At 53.9% G+C, this 13,269-nt stretch overlaps 6 protein-coding genes across 6 annotated transcripts; 3 read left to right on the top strand and 3 right to left on the bottom strand.

Annotated features, from left to right (window-relative positions):
• Nucleotides 1–363: 363 nt before the first annotated feature.
• Nucleotides 364–1,980, top strand: MYCGRDRAFT_44247 (uncharacterized protein; the record flags this gene model as incomplete). The annotated part of the gene is made up of 2 exons (XM_003851859.1): nt 364–987; nt 1,039–1,980. The coding sequence occupies 2 exons, from the start codon at nt 364–366 to the stop codon at nt 1,978–1,980; spliced, it is 1,566 nt and encodes a 521-aa protein (XP_003851907.1).
• Nucleotides 1,981–2,353: 373 nt separating this feature from the next.
• On the top strand, nt 2,354–3,198 carry MYCGRDRAFT_81123 (60S ribosomal protein L28; the record flags this gene model as incomplete). Its single annotated transcript, XM_003851860.1, has 3 exons — nt 2,354–2,404; nt 2,468–2,666; nt 2,730–3,198. 3 exons carry the CDS (start codon nt 2,373–2,375, stop codon nt 2,946–2,948), a joined length of 450 nt encoding a protein of 149 aa, XP_003851908.1.
• Nucleotides 3,199–3,657: 459 nt separating this feature from the next.
• On the bottom strand, nt 3,658–5,491 carry MYCGRDRAFT_86428 (uncharacterized protein; the record flags this gene model as incomplete). Its single annotated transcript, XM_003851374.1, has 7 exons — nt 3,658–4,314; nt 4,376–4,628; nt 4,686–4,790; nt 4,852–5,041; nt 5,092–5,113; nt 5,177–5,202; nt 5,257–5,491. The coding sequence occupies 7 exons, from the start codon at nt 5,489–5,491 to the stop codon at nt 3,658–3,660; spliced, it is 1,488 nt and encodes a 495-aa protein (XP_003851422.1).
• A 2,514-nt stretch (nt 5,492–8,005) lies between these two features.
• Nucleotides 8,006–9,617, bottom strand: MYCGRDRAFT_93770 (uncharacterized protein; the record flags this gene model as incomplete). Its single annotated transcript, XM_003851373.1, has 3 exons — nt 8,006–8,337; nt 8,434–9,497; nt 9,598–9,617. The coding sequence occupies 3 exons, from the start codon at nt 9,615–9,617 to the stop codon at nt 8,006–8,008; spliced, it is 1,416 nt and encodes a 471-aa protein (XP_003851421.1).
• Nucleotides 9,618–9,993: 376 nt separating this feature from the next.
• Nucleotides 9,994–11,624, bottom strand: MYCGRDRAFT_93769 (uncharacterized protein; the record flags this gene model as incomplete). Its single annotated transcript, XM_003851372.1, has 3 exons — nt 9,994–10,361; nt 10,512–11,022; nt 11,514–11,624. The coding sequence occupies 3 exons, from the start codon at nt 11,622–11,624 to the stop codon at nt 9,994–9,996; spliced, it is 990 nt and encodes a 329-aa protein (XP_003851420.1).
• Nucleotides 11,625–11,907: 283 nt separating this feature from the next.
• Nucleotides 11,908–12,868, top strand: MYCGRDRAFT_72927 (uncharacterized protein; the record flags this gene model as incomplete). Its single annotated transcript, XM_003851861.1, has 3 exons — nt 11,908–11,980; nt 12,039–12,219; nt 12,278–12,868. The coding sequence occupies 2 exons, from the start codon at nt 12,100–12,102 to the stop codon at nt 12,866–12,868; spliced, it is 711 nt and encodes a 236-aa protein (XP_003851909.1).
• Between the last annotated feature and the right edge of the window lie 401 nt (nt 12,869–13,269).

Here is a 13,269-nt window from a genome sequence, read left to right as displayed (position 1 = left end):
CGGATGGAGTTTGAATGCTTGGGAGAGTTTCCTGCTGTTTGAGGCGGAAATGAGCTTCCTGACTTCCGGTCTAGATACTTTGAGCGCTGGGCATTGCATGAAGCCGAAACCGAATGTGCGGGAAGAGTTTCCAGAAATCTGCGAGTTGATGACAGCAAAGCAGGTCAGGATGTGAAGTCGCAAAGTACATGTCCGTTCGACAGGGGTGGACTGCACTGAACCCCATGACGGCGCGAATCGTGATCCACTACCTAGAACTACCTTACGCGAATCCCACGCGTCTTCCACTTTAGCAACAGCCGAAGCTCAGAAGCTCACTTCTTCACCACTACTCCATCAGCAACACCTCCATCAACAACAACAATGTCATCCACCGACCCTCCCCTTCCCGCACCACTGAAGCGCACCTCCAGTATCTCCGCTGCCTCCGACACCTCCCAGACTGCCCACGACTACATCGCCTCGCAACTCTCCCTCGAAGCCGAAGCCCGCGAAGCCCTTCCTTACCAATTCGATACCTGCACGAAACCTCTCGGACCACTGCGGCAAACCGTCTATGCCTGTCTCACATGCACGCCTCCACCCGCCTCCAAATACCAACAATTCACACCTGCGGGAGTTTGTTACTCGTGTAGCATCTCCTGTCATGGCGAGCACAACCTGGTGGAATTGTTCACGAAACGGGACTTCGAATGCGATTGTGGGAGCACAAGGCTGAGTACGAGTGGTACGCCCTGTACTTTGCAATTAAATGCTGCCACGGGTCAGAAGGGTGGGGTGACCGGGGAGAAGGCGCGGGAGGGAAATCGGTACAATCAAAATTTTGAGGGAAAGTTTTGTGGATGCGGGGAGGAGTATGATCCGGAGAAGGAGAAGGGAACGATGTTTCAGTGTCTTGGGTTGGGGCATGTGCAGGATGGAGGGTGTGGAGAGGATTGGTGGCATCCGGAGTGTTTGATGGGGTTGCCTAGGACGAGACATGAGGAGGTCAATGTGGAGGCGAATGGCGCGTTGGAGACTGTCAAGGAAGAGGGAGAGGATGAAGAGAAGAAGTCCGCGGAGACGAATGGCAGCACGGAAGAGCATGCAGCCATTGAAGACCCGCCGCCTCCACCTGGCTTTCCTGCTGAAGATGACTTCGACCACTTGATCTGCTACAAGTGCGTGGATGCATACCCTTGGATCAAGCAATACGCAGGTACACCTGGCTTTCTCCCTGCAGTGCCAGCCGATGGCTCCTCTGCGCAAGCAATAAACGGCCACGCTGCAAACCACATCGAACCAGCAGCAGAAACCGCGAGCGTGGACGACAGCAAAAAGCGCAAAGCAGACGACGAGCCAGAGGCCTCGCAAGAAAGCAATAAGAAAGCCAAGCCCGACACCTCTGTTCCCCACGCCAATGGAGCAACCACCGCGGATGCTTCTGCGAACGGCATTCACATCGCCGATGCGCCCATTCAGCCCGCGTCCGTACCTGTCACTTCGGAAGACGCCCCAGCACAACCCAAACACCTCTCCCTCTCACCCGCCACGCCCACGAAAATCACCCTCTTTACAAAAGAAGACTTCCGCGACCACCTCTGCCGCTGCGCTTCATGTTTCCCGCGTCTGAAACCCCACCGTCAACTCCTCGAAGAAGAAGAAGTCTACGAGCCGCCCGTCTCCGAATCATCCCACAACGGCGACGATGCCGGCTCCGCTACTGGCAGTCTTCTGTCACGTGGTGAGGCTGCACTATCTTCAATGGATAGAGTCAGAGCGATCGAAGGCGTGATGGCGTATAACCACGTGCGGGACGTCCTCAAACCTTTCCTCAAGAGCTACGCGGATCGAGGAGAAGCAGTCGGAGCGGAGGATATCAATGCATTCTTCGCGAAGCTGAGAGGTGACGAAGCTGCGATGAGGGAGGCCGCTGCTGCTGCTGGTGCGAGTAATGGAGGTGTAGATGGCGATGGGAGGAGGGAGCAGGGCGGGTACTGATGGAGTGCATGTTGATGACGGTACTCGGGTTGGTGCCCTGATGTGTAGGATAAGAAAAGTTTGGACGTGTAACAGTCACAGACCTCGGACATTACTGAGATTGAAGTATAAGTCTCCACGTCTCCCAACAGAACCACCGAGAAGAACCAGTTTGACTGCAAAGAGATACCTTACCTCTTTTCATCGCGTCCAACTGTGCAAGCAGTGATCGCAACGGCGAAACTTCGGTGCATGACTCTGGCTCGTGTTTAGGCGTATATCTCAACACGATCAGACTTCTGATCACGCTCTTTCCCAAAAACTTCTTGGCACACAAGCGCATCGAATTGTCAATCGGATCTTGACCTTCACTTTTCTCCCCAGCGACAGGACGACGCATCACATCAATCAAAATGCCTACCAGACTCACCAAGACCCGCAAGCAGTACGCATACACCCCGACGACTTTATCCTGCCATTCACTTCCCTAACACTTCTTCTCTCACAGCCGCGGTCACGTTTCGGCCGGTCATGGTCGTGTCGGAAAGGCGAGAAAGCATCCCGGTGGTCGCGGTATGGCTGGTGGTCAGCACCACCACCGCACCAACTTGGACAAGTACCATCCCGGTTACTTCGGAAAGGTCGGTATGAGATACTTCCACAAGCTCCAGAACCAGTTCTGGAAGCCGGTCATCAACCTCGACAAGGTATGTTGCAGAAACCTTCGCATGAGAAGCGGCTGGCGCGCGGAACTAATGCAACAATTCCAGCTCTGGTCTCTCGTCCCAATCGAGCAGCGCGAGAAGTACCTCGCCAACAAGTCCGCCGACACCGCTCCAGTCCTCGACCTCCTCCCTCTCGGCTACAGCAAGGTCCTCGGAAAGGGTCGTCTCCCTCAGGTCCCGATCATCGTCCGCGCCCGCTACGTCAGCAAGGACGCCGAGCGCAAGATCAAGGAGGCCGGCGGTGTTGTTCAGCTCGTCGCTTAGATGCGTCTTGCTCGACACTAACACAACCACAAAAAGAGCTCAGAGTGAACGAAGCTGCATGACAACGGCGTTTTGGTGGTGGGATGTCTTTTCAAATGGACATGCAAGAGAGAAAAGAGCAACGGCGTCGGAGCCGGTGGGCCACGAGAACATCACTCGGCGGCATGGATACCCATATACCCTCTCATCAGCGTGGTGGCTGAGAGATGTCTTCTGCCAAACGTCGATAGACAAAATGCAAGCATCTCTGAACAAACCTTCTGACGTCCTCGCAAGAGGATGAGCTGTCTTCCCACACACGTCTTGTCGTGATTTGTCGATGTCGACTCTTTACGTGCAGCCGGCTGGCCGTGCAGCGGACTTTGGTCTTGCTGTTGTCGTAGGCTCTTGCAGGTAAGTCTCGTCGAACATTTGCCGTGATCATGTTCTGTTGTAGTATGTTCTCCACTAATATAGCAACCTCTGAAACAATACATAGCACACGAGAATCGGAAAGATATATTTTGGCAGCATCGTCTCAGTTACGTCTGCCCGAAGCACAAGTTCTGTTCATCCCGATACTGTAAAATCTACCGCAGTCTCACACAATTCATTGCGATGCTGTAGAACTCACCTCCAGCCGTGAGGCAACCATCTACCCACCCTCCAACAACCCCTCCGCCTCCTCTCCACCTCCCTCCCCACCCTCTCCTTCATCGCGACCATGCAGTCAACTCGAACTCCTCTGCAACCCCACCCCCTCCTTCCTCCTCCCCTCCACGAAGTCCACGGGAGCCGTATACCTCTCCTTCCCATACGCCACATAAAACACCACGCTCACCACAATAACGCCCACCCATACCGCTGGCGCCCAATTCGCACTGGCCGTATCGATCGGCAGAGTCGGTGGGAAACAACTCCACACAATCACAAACCCCGAGTATACGAACGCGAAGCCGTTGACGGCAACCCCCCATCTTCCTAGACTCCATCGTGCTGGCGGTAGGGGTTGCGACCGCAAGCGCCGGAGTAGCACACACCCGATGGAAATCATGTAGGTGGACAGTAAGCCGAGCAGGGAAAGGGAGACGACGATGTTGAACGCCAAAGTGGATCCCAGTTGAATTAGAGAGAGGAGGACCACGGCGATGGAAGTGAGGTAGACGGCGTTGAAGGGGATGTTCCAGGTCTTGTTCATGCGGGCGGAGAAGGAGGAGAACGGGAGGCCCTTGTCGCGGGCGAAAGCGAAGATTTCCCGGGCGCAGGTCGCGAGCGCGGTGATGTTTCCGGCGTAGATTGTGAGGAAGAGGATGACGTTGAGGAAGATGGAGAGGGAGGGGGAGTTGGTGCGGTTGAAGAGGGTTAGGTAGGGGATTGAGGATTCCAGCTGCAGAGGGGATGAGTGTTAGTAGGTTTTGTCGGTGGAGGGAGGGTTGGACAAAGCTCACGACGACATCCAATGGTCCGATGCAGAAGAGCATGGTAATGAGCATGATGAAGCCTAAGGTAGTGTTGACGATGTACGACCACCACATTGCTCGCGGCACGATGATGGATGCGTCGGCGACTTCTTCGGAGATGTGTACGACCGAGTCGGAGCCGAGACAGGAGTACATGACATAGACCTGCGAGATGAGGTAGGCGGTGCCGGTGTTGTTGTATCCGCTGTTGTCGGTGAAGGTGAGGAAGACGTCGGAGGCGCTGGAAGGGAGGTCAGTCTGGCTGGAGGATGAGGGAGTCGACGAGATTGAGACGCACCTGTTCTTGTCGCAGAGGATCCAGAGCGGGATGAGCACGATGATGAAGCCGGCGAGATGGAGCCAGAGGCATAGCACTTCCAGCTTTGGCAGCCATGGAGCGCCCCTAGAAGAATGTCAGTTCGTGGTCAATGGTTCGTTCGGAGTGCTCGCAGCATGTCGCCTACCATGTATTGAACACGATCGTGATCAATGTGAACCCTAGCATCGAGAGGAAGTACTGCCAGGGTCGGAAAGTGAAATCAGGCATTGTCACATTGATCATAGCCTCGATCTGTGTGGCAACGACGAAGGTGCTGCTGGCTACGGAGGCAAGCCATCCAAGTGTCGACATCCATCCAGAAGCGTATGAGAGGACTGCATGTTTTCAGTGATGAAGATCTCAAGAAATTGTCGAATAGTCTCACCTCGTTGGAATCGTGGTGGAGCCTGCACTCGTTAGCATGATCGATCCGTCGTTCGATTATCCACCCATTCGTGTGTCGTACGTACAAACTCAGAAACCCAATGGTATTGCCCTTCCCAGATCGTCAGCATCACAATCATCACAATCAATCTTGCAAACACTCTACCTCCAGCCGTCGGCGCCATACTCTCCATCTCCGCCAAACTCGCCACAATACTCGAATAACACACCGTTGTCGTGATAAAACACCAGAACAGTCCCGCAAAACCTCCATTACTGAATCCGACGGAAAGCGAAACCAGGACGAATTCCCACGTGGCCATATACACGCTTACAAAAGCCAGCGCACTGAGGAAGTTGAAATTGCGCTTGAACTCTTGTTGCTTGCCCAAGCGCAGCATGTCGCGGTGATCGGCGTCTGAGTTGATCCATTGGCCTGCGGCGAAGTCGATGGCATCGTCGTTGTCGGATGTGGGAGTCGAGGGTTTGATGAAGGCTTTCCCATCTGTGGCGTGTTGTTGGAGCTCCACGTCTTCCTGTGAGAGAGAGGCGTGGGTACTGGAGGTCGCCATGTCCGCTTGTTGTCGCTCGGACAATGGAAGGAGTGAAAGAAGGATAGATTCACGATAGCAAACAGGAAGAAGTGGTGTTTGGAAGTATGGACCCACCCGTTCCGGTACTACTACTACTGTACGCAACCTTGTTGAGTCGCGGATGATAGCCGGTGGTTATCTTGCGTGACGCCCTCGTGGCTGGCTGCAGGTGAACGCAGATCTGGTCTAGAGATGACCTACGTTATGTTAGTGCTGGCCGAATAGTCGTTATCGCCCCTGACTGCTCCGGGCTCCGCCCGCCCCGCTTGAAGAAGGTGGAGGGCAATGAGGTGCCCTGATCGGTTTTGATTGGTTGGAGATGTCTTGGGCGCTGCCGAAGCGAGAAGGAGGACACCTTCTGACTTCCCCAGCTGATGAGCAACATCACACTTCGGTCCGGGAATGACTGGTTCATGTGCGGCTGGCTGATCAAAATGGCAGATATCGAGGTGAGGTTGAATGAGGTCGGAGAATGTCAGCAAGGCTGAAGAAGGACCTTGCATGCCAAGCTTTCACGACACATTGGACACCAACATCATTCCATTTCTTCGACTCCCTCATCCAATCTCCACGGCCTTCAACATGGACAATCGAGCGAGGCCTCGCGTGGTCACGACGACTATGCGAGATGAGGCAGACCCGCTAGGAATCAGATTCCACCAAGACTTGAGGACTGATGACTGCCGTTTGCGACTCACACATCCTGTTCCTGCCTCGTCCTCAGTACAGCCTCCATTCCATCGGTAGACGTGCTGGCTGAAACGCCGTACGATGACCGTGTAATATCGCGGCGGTTTCCTAAGACAGTCCCTGAGTCCTGAGTCCTGACGAAAGTCCAGATCTCATACCAAGCTGGCGATTGACGTCGTCGACTAGGATATACAGACAACCCCTTTAGATTCTACGAATTACTAGTACATCCTGGCCTGTACCAGGAATCTCACCTCGTACGATTACAAGCTTGACCCAGCTGTGGCTAATAAGATGAACGCATCTACTCAGATCGTTCTCTTTTGCGTGATGACAGCTAAACATCACCGACAACGACACAGGGGTTCAAACGCAGCAGAGGTTGAAGCACGATGCCCAGAGCTACACAGTCTAGGAGGTTTTCCCATCGCTATGATCCGATGGCAGTACTAGGTTTGGAGCGGACAGCAGGATATCCGGTCGAAGATCGAGACACAGATCCTTATCTGAGGGGAGGGGCCCGAATGCATTCAAAGGGCTACCTCTTCCGCATCGTACTGCCCGGGAACCCAGATATCGTCCGTATTCTCCGACTCCCTTCTGGCGTCCACTTCGACGACCTTCATCAAACGATACAGGCCGCTTTCAGCTTTTCCGGCAGGTCGCCCTACATTTTCCACTTTTTCGAGACAGCGTCTGCCCAACCAGTCCCAGTGATGACGCTGTATGATCGGCGTGATCGGGCATGTGCCGGTGGATGCGCGGACGAATACGCACTGGCCGGTATTTTCGGTAGATGCCAGGGAGGACTTACAGGTTGCTACATGTATGGCCGCCCTCAGTTCATGCTCGGCATCACAACCTGGTGTCTGTACATACAGTTCCTGGGCCTTGCGCCACGCGACCTCTACGAGACGACAATTGGTCGTGATTCGATTCATTCAGCAATTCGGACCGTGGTCTGCGTCGGCTGACAAGGCTGTCCGGCCGATGAGTTCTGTGGCGGTCCAGCCGCGTGGGAACGACTCAAGGTTTGCATTCGCGCAGATGAACTTGGTCTGGCAATTCCGGAAAGCGGACTTCTTCCTCAGTACGATTTTCAAAACCCCTACGTGCAGGATCCATTGGATAGAAACGCACCATCGGTTGCTGAAGTGTATCCGTTGGCTCCGTGGGCTTGGGATCAAGGACGGGTTAATTCTCACCTGTAGGTCTCTGAGCTGTTCATGAAACATGCCTGGTGAACGCCCTTTGCGACACTCAGGAGGGCCCACTGAGGCTTTATGTGATCGAAGGGAACGTAAGGCAACCCGCGTTTCTCTTCCGAAAATGATCGATCATGACTCGACAAGAGAGACTGACAGTTTGGGACAGTAGTCGATACGAGCAGCGGTGAAAACTTCAAATGAACACGTCTCCGTCCAAGTATGCGAGGGTGGCCGCTCTGGAGTGTACATTCGCTTCCGGAAGTTGTGGAACTCGATGAGATCAAGCAGGTGAACTTCCGAGGACTGGACGGTCTGGACTTGAGGGTGAGATATGGGCCTGTGTCTCGAAGGTGGCAAGGACTTCCCTGACTGTCACACATCTTCGTTCGAATTCTGTCGATTTTACTGACTGGTACCGAGTGGCTCAAAATGTCACCTTCGTCCTGTTTCGCAGTCGCTCTCCCCAGATGTAGAACACCAGCGGTATGGGCGTCAACGCCAGAGCAATAAATGCGATCAAGCTATTGCCCCATCCCAAGCCCAACTTGTCGTACATCGTCAAGCCTGCAAGCGGCAGCAGACCTCCAACCAGTGATCGCAGAACTGTGTTTGCGGCGATGGCAGACGCAGCATATTGAGCGTAGGCGTCGATGAGATACTGCTGGATGCAGATCAAGGCCGCAATGATGCCGATACCGAATAGCAGCGTGCCGAACAGAGGGACTGCCCACTGGATGTGGTACTCGGCAGTCCAGCCTGCGAGCAAAACATGGAAGTCAGCAGGTGTCTAAGACATTCATAGAGATTGAACGGCTTCATCATGCTCTATGCCTTCTATACTTTGTGACGTACCGTAAATGAATAAGCCGACAGGACACGTCCAAGCGGTCCACACGAGTGGAATCAATCGGTACTCGGGCTTCAACCCACCTCCGTGCTTTTCCGCTTTGCTCTTCAAGATCCGGTCACTGGCTCCACCGATCAAGAACAGACCCAGAAACATACCAATTCCGGAACCCAGGTACGTCAAACCTACGTTTGCTGACGTGAAGTTGTAGTCCTGCGTGAACACAAAGGTGAACGTCGTGTACAACAGGTACAGGATGCCGTAGATGAAGGCAGCGTAGATGGCCATGAGCGCCACGATCGGCGAGAAGAAGAACATCTTGAACGGCCGCACCAGCGAGCGAGTGATGAAGACCTTGTTGGATAATCCACTGTCCTTTGCTGAACGGAGCTCCATGTTGCCCGTTTCCTTTTGAAGCCGTTTGGTTTTGCGAGCCAGCAGTGTAGGCGCATAAGTTTCGCGGCACAAGAAGAAGTGCACGATCGTGCACACGCCGTATGCAATCGCGATGACCCAGAATGTCCACCTCCAAGTCGTAGCATCGCTCAGATATGCGCCCGCAATCGGTCCAATGACTGGCCCGAGTAAAGGTCCCATGCTGAATAGACTCAGACCAAGACCTCGCTTGTCTTGTGTCAATAGGTCTGCGATGGTTGCTCCGCCTAGCGTCACAGGACACACGCCGAACGCTCCCGCGAAGAATCGGAACACAACGAGTTGCGCGATGCTGCTTGACACGGCGCACGCGATCGTGAAGATGATGAACATGACGTTGCACACCACGTATACTTGAAAGCGGCCATAAATCTCGCTGATGGGACTGATGAGCAGAGGTCCAAATGCGAATCCGAGGATGTAGATTGACACAACCAGCTCAGGAATTCCAGAGGTTGTACTCCTGAATTCGCGGAGGACGTCTGGCACGCCGGGCGCGAACATGGAGGATGCGAGAGGCGTGATGAAGCAGAGGATGATGACCAGAGAAGTGTTGGCGACTTTTGCGCCTGTGCTCCAGTTGAGGGGATTCGCTTCATCGGTCGGGCCATCCCAGTCGACGATATTTTGGTTCCTTGATGCTGTTGCATGTTTTTCTGATTCATTGTCTTCTCACAACATCCTGGTCGTCTTTCTGAGCTTCGACATCCCCGCCATCGCTGCTCCGTGCGGACTTCTTCTCAAAATCATCCATCATTGCTTTTTCTTTTGCCGACAAATCGCCAGTGAGACGAGTCCATGTGCGATCACAAACTTGACGCGAAGGCGCGAACAGCACCTTTATTGAAAGCAAGGGTGGAGAGTGCCTCGGAAGGAGTACGAGTCTACACTGCGTCGGATAAAGTACGAATCCGCGTGGGGAGATCTGCATAATGTACGTCCAATCAGCGTCGTGTATTGTCGGTTTGTGCAAGCCGTTCACGTCGAATTCGGTGCCGCGTTGCCGGTGAGCTTGTTGCGTCTCGGGGTCAAGCTTCGCGGCAGGATCGTTGGCCGAAGCTTGCATAAAATCATAGACGGCAGTATGCAAAAAGTGCTCCGTGGCTCTGAAACAGGCTGTCTTCTAGCAGTCACTTCGAAGCCACGAATGACTTCAAGACAGTTTTCCCTCTCAATATGCCCATGAGACCCTTGGACACATCGACGCCGCCAGCTTCGAGTCCCTTGATATATTCTTGCCCATCGACCGACATCTTGTTGAACGGGGTCTTTTTGGCTTTCTTGAGGGCCACTTTCGCTTTTTCATCGGTAACAAGACGCTTGGGCGCGAGGTTGAGCATTGATGTAAGCAATGCCAGCTCTTTCAGATCGACGACCGAGGAGTCGGAGTCTTCGTCATCAGAGTCGACCGTTGACGAGTCGACATCCTCTGATTGTGGCTCCTCCAAATGTGTGAAAAGAACCCGGGTCACCGCGTCCAAGCCGGCGGACCCGTTCTCTGAAGCCACGAGCTTGATAGCTCTCGGTGCGCTCAATACCATCCCCGCCAATTAAGCGATTTGAAGATTCACGCGCCTGGAACTCTCATGGAGGGCCAAGACAGTGTTAATGATGACGCCTCCCAAGTAGCCGTGGTTCAACAACGGACCCTTTTTCTCGAACTTCCAGTACAACGGAACGGCCGATGCTGTACGCGTCTTCTGTAGAATCGTGAGACGCTCGAGGACCGTTGTCGTCGAACCTCCATCGATGCCGTCCACCCACTCTGAGCGGAGAAGTTCATCTTCCTTGCGCTTGTTAACGTCAAAGGCCAAGTCTGTGGTCGCAGCGGCACTCGTCAAAGATACGTGGCCGTTCTTCTGGCCTACCCACATCTCCAAAAGGTAAGTTTGAACATCGTGTAGATCTTTGAAGAAGCAGAAGAGCAGGAACAACAGCTCTTCAGCGGAAGAACTGATTTCGAACACCTCCCTGGAGTCCTTCGCGCGACTCTTTTTCTTGTCGTTCGGAGCCTTGCCCTTACTTCCTTTGACAACCTCGAGATACACAACAGGTTCGGCAATATCTTCGAGGTCCAGGGCGTCGAAAATATTGATGTTTGGACCGACGGAGACCGTCGTTTCGCCTGTCGGTTTTGTCGGCCTGACAGACGGTTCAGTCTGCTTCAGGATTTGTAGTTGCGCCAGTACATCCTTCAGAACTTGTATGATGTAGAGATGCCCTTCGTTGCTTTGCTCAAATAGTTCATCGCTACCTCCATCCTTCCGCTCAAACTGCAACACTCCAACCAAACTAAGCAGGCCTACCTCGTGCGGCGTATTTCACACGACAGCGTAGAGACACATTGCCGACAAGATCGTAATAGCAACGGTTCTGATGCACATGTCCCCAATCTTCCGCGCAAATTTCACCGTACAGGTATCGCTCGGTTAGCTTGGATGGTGCAGTTTGAGCGGAAGCACGGAGGTAGGTGAGTGGAATCGATAGAGTACTGAGGCAGCCTCCCGGAGCGATATAACCTCTTTCAGAAGGTCAAGGAGCTCCGGTCTGACCTCAATCTCTGGCTCCTTGCATTGGGCGATGGTGTACGCGAGACCGCGATATTCCGTCAATGGCAGGCGATACTTGTCTCCGGAGCCGGATTTCTTACTTGTGTCCAATTTGGCGCCGCAAAGGCGTCTGCATTGGCAAGCCATTCGGCGATTTTGTCAGTACCTCTTTTGTATCGCCGATAGCTGTCGTAGAAGAGGTCGTCCCTCATCTTAGATGGTGGAAGCAATGGAGGCCAGCGGTACCAGAGTAAAGTACCCCTTAATAGAGGCAAGAGCAGCCGTGGACAAAAAAGTCTTGGCTTTCCCGAAGTCTCCGAGCCATCTGCTTGTCGAAGAACCTCGACTGCACGCGACCATTTCTATCTTCCATCAGCAATCATGAGTCGACACGCCCTCTCCCTACCTTTGCGGACACTTGCGCCATCAACGAGATCGCTGGCCTCACAATGGACCTGCCGCCGATGTCTTGCGACTCAAACAGATGCGTCCAGCGGCGCACCAACCGAGACTGTACCCGCAAACTACGATCCGACTCTTCCCTTCTCACAGCGCATTGGACCTGATGGCAAGCACTACAGCCTCAAGAAGTCCGACAGGTTACTGAAGAAGCCATTGAAGCAAAGACTACCCCCGCAATTCCTCCAACACAGCACATCAGAGATCTTGCACGAGAGCGAAAGGGCAATGCGTGATGATACAGTCAGACACAAGAAGATCGTTGGAGTCGTTGTCAACTCGGGGAAGATGGACAAGACCGTGACGGTACGGATAAACGGGCAGAAGTGGAATACGCGTATTCGAAAGGTGGGTGATGGATATATGCAACTGCGATCTTGCATGACCGGGACTAACAATACACTAGATGTTCCCCGACCATATACAGCACCTCGTCCACGATCCAAACAACTCCCTCGTAACCGGAGATGTCGTTGAACTTCACCGCCTGAAAGTGAGCCGGAAAGTCGAGCACGTCGTTGCCTCCATTGTCTCGCCCTTCGGAACGCCCATCGAATCGAGACCGCCGATCCCAACTGCGGACGAAAGACTAGCCGCATACAAGGAGTACCGCTTCAAGAAGCTCCAGCGCCGCGAGCTGCGTGTCAAAGCTGCGGAAGGCAAAGCAGAGGCTATTCGAGCCCTGAAGAAAAAGGGCCTGAACCCTGGCGCCGGAGTGGAGGAGGGTGTCGGACAACTGGAAAACGCGGAGTACGGCGATGGGCAGACAAAGACTCCTTCTGAAGGTGCGATTCTGGGTGAGAAGGGCCAGAAGCTACCTGAAGGCGTCTTGCCCGGAGGAATGCGCGAGGTCGGAAAGATCGATGATTGGAGTGCTGAGAAGAAGGCGGAGTACCGCCGACTGCGGGCTGAAGAGTCCCGAAATCTGTCGGAAGCGAAGGAGAAAGAGGCGGAGTTGAATGAGCAGGATCTCGAGACTCGGAGCACATCGCGGTAGACCATGGGAAGCTGGAATGCGTCGGAAGTTTAAACCTGTACGATCACGTCCTTAGAGGAACCCAGCTGGTCACTGAGCATACATGGAAGCGTTTCCGTCGAGGGCCCCTAGGCCCCCCGGCGGCTCGTACGGCAGAGGCACGATTTCTTCGTAATCTTCAGTCCCAGCAAGAGGAGGGTCGTGGTGAGAGCATACAACCACGTCGACCGCAATATCGGCTCGAATGGCGGCCACCGTTCCGGCGTCTACTGATCTCGCGCAGTATGAAAGCCCGAGATCATCCCCAAATTCATCCGAGCAATAGGCGACTTCCATGCTCTCTAGGTTCGAGCTGATGTGGCTTCCGACGGTCCGGATATGCTCTTCCAGCGTGACTCGAGGTAGAATATAGACGCAGTACG

This window comes from Zymoseptoria tritici, chromosome 6, assembly GCF_000219625.1.
Source record: "Zymoseptoria tritici IPO323 chromosome 6, whole genome shotgun sequence".
In the NCBI taxonomy this organism is placed as follows: Eukaryota; Fungi; Ascomycota; class Dothideomycetes; order Mycosphaerellales; family Mycosphaerellaceae; genus Zymoseptoria; species Zymoseptoria tritici.
Note: the sequence above shows the minus strand (reverse complement) of the source record. Positions and strands in the feature narration are given on the sequence as shown.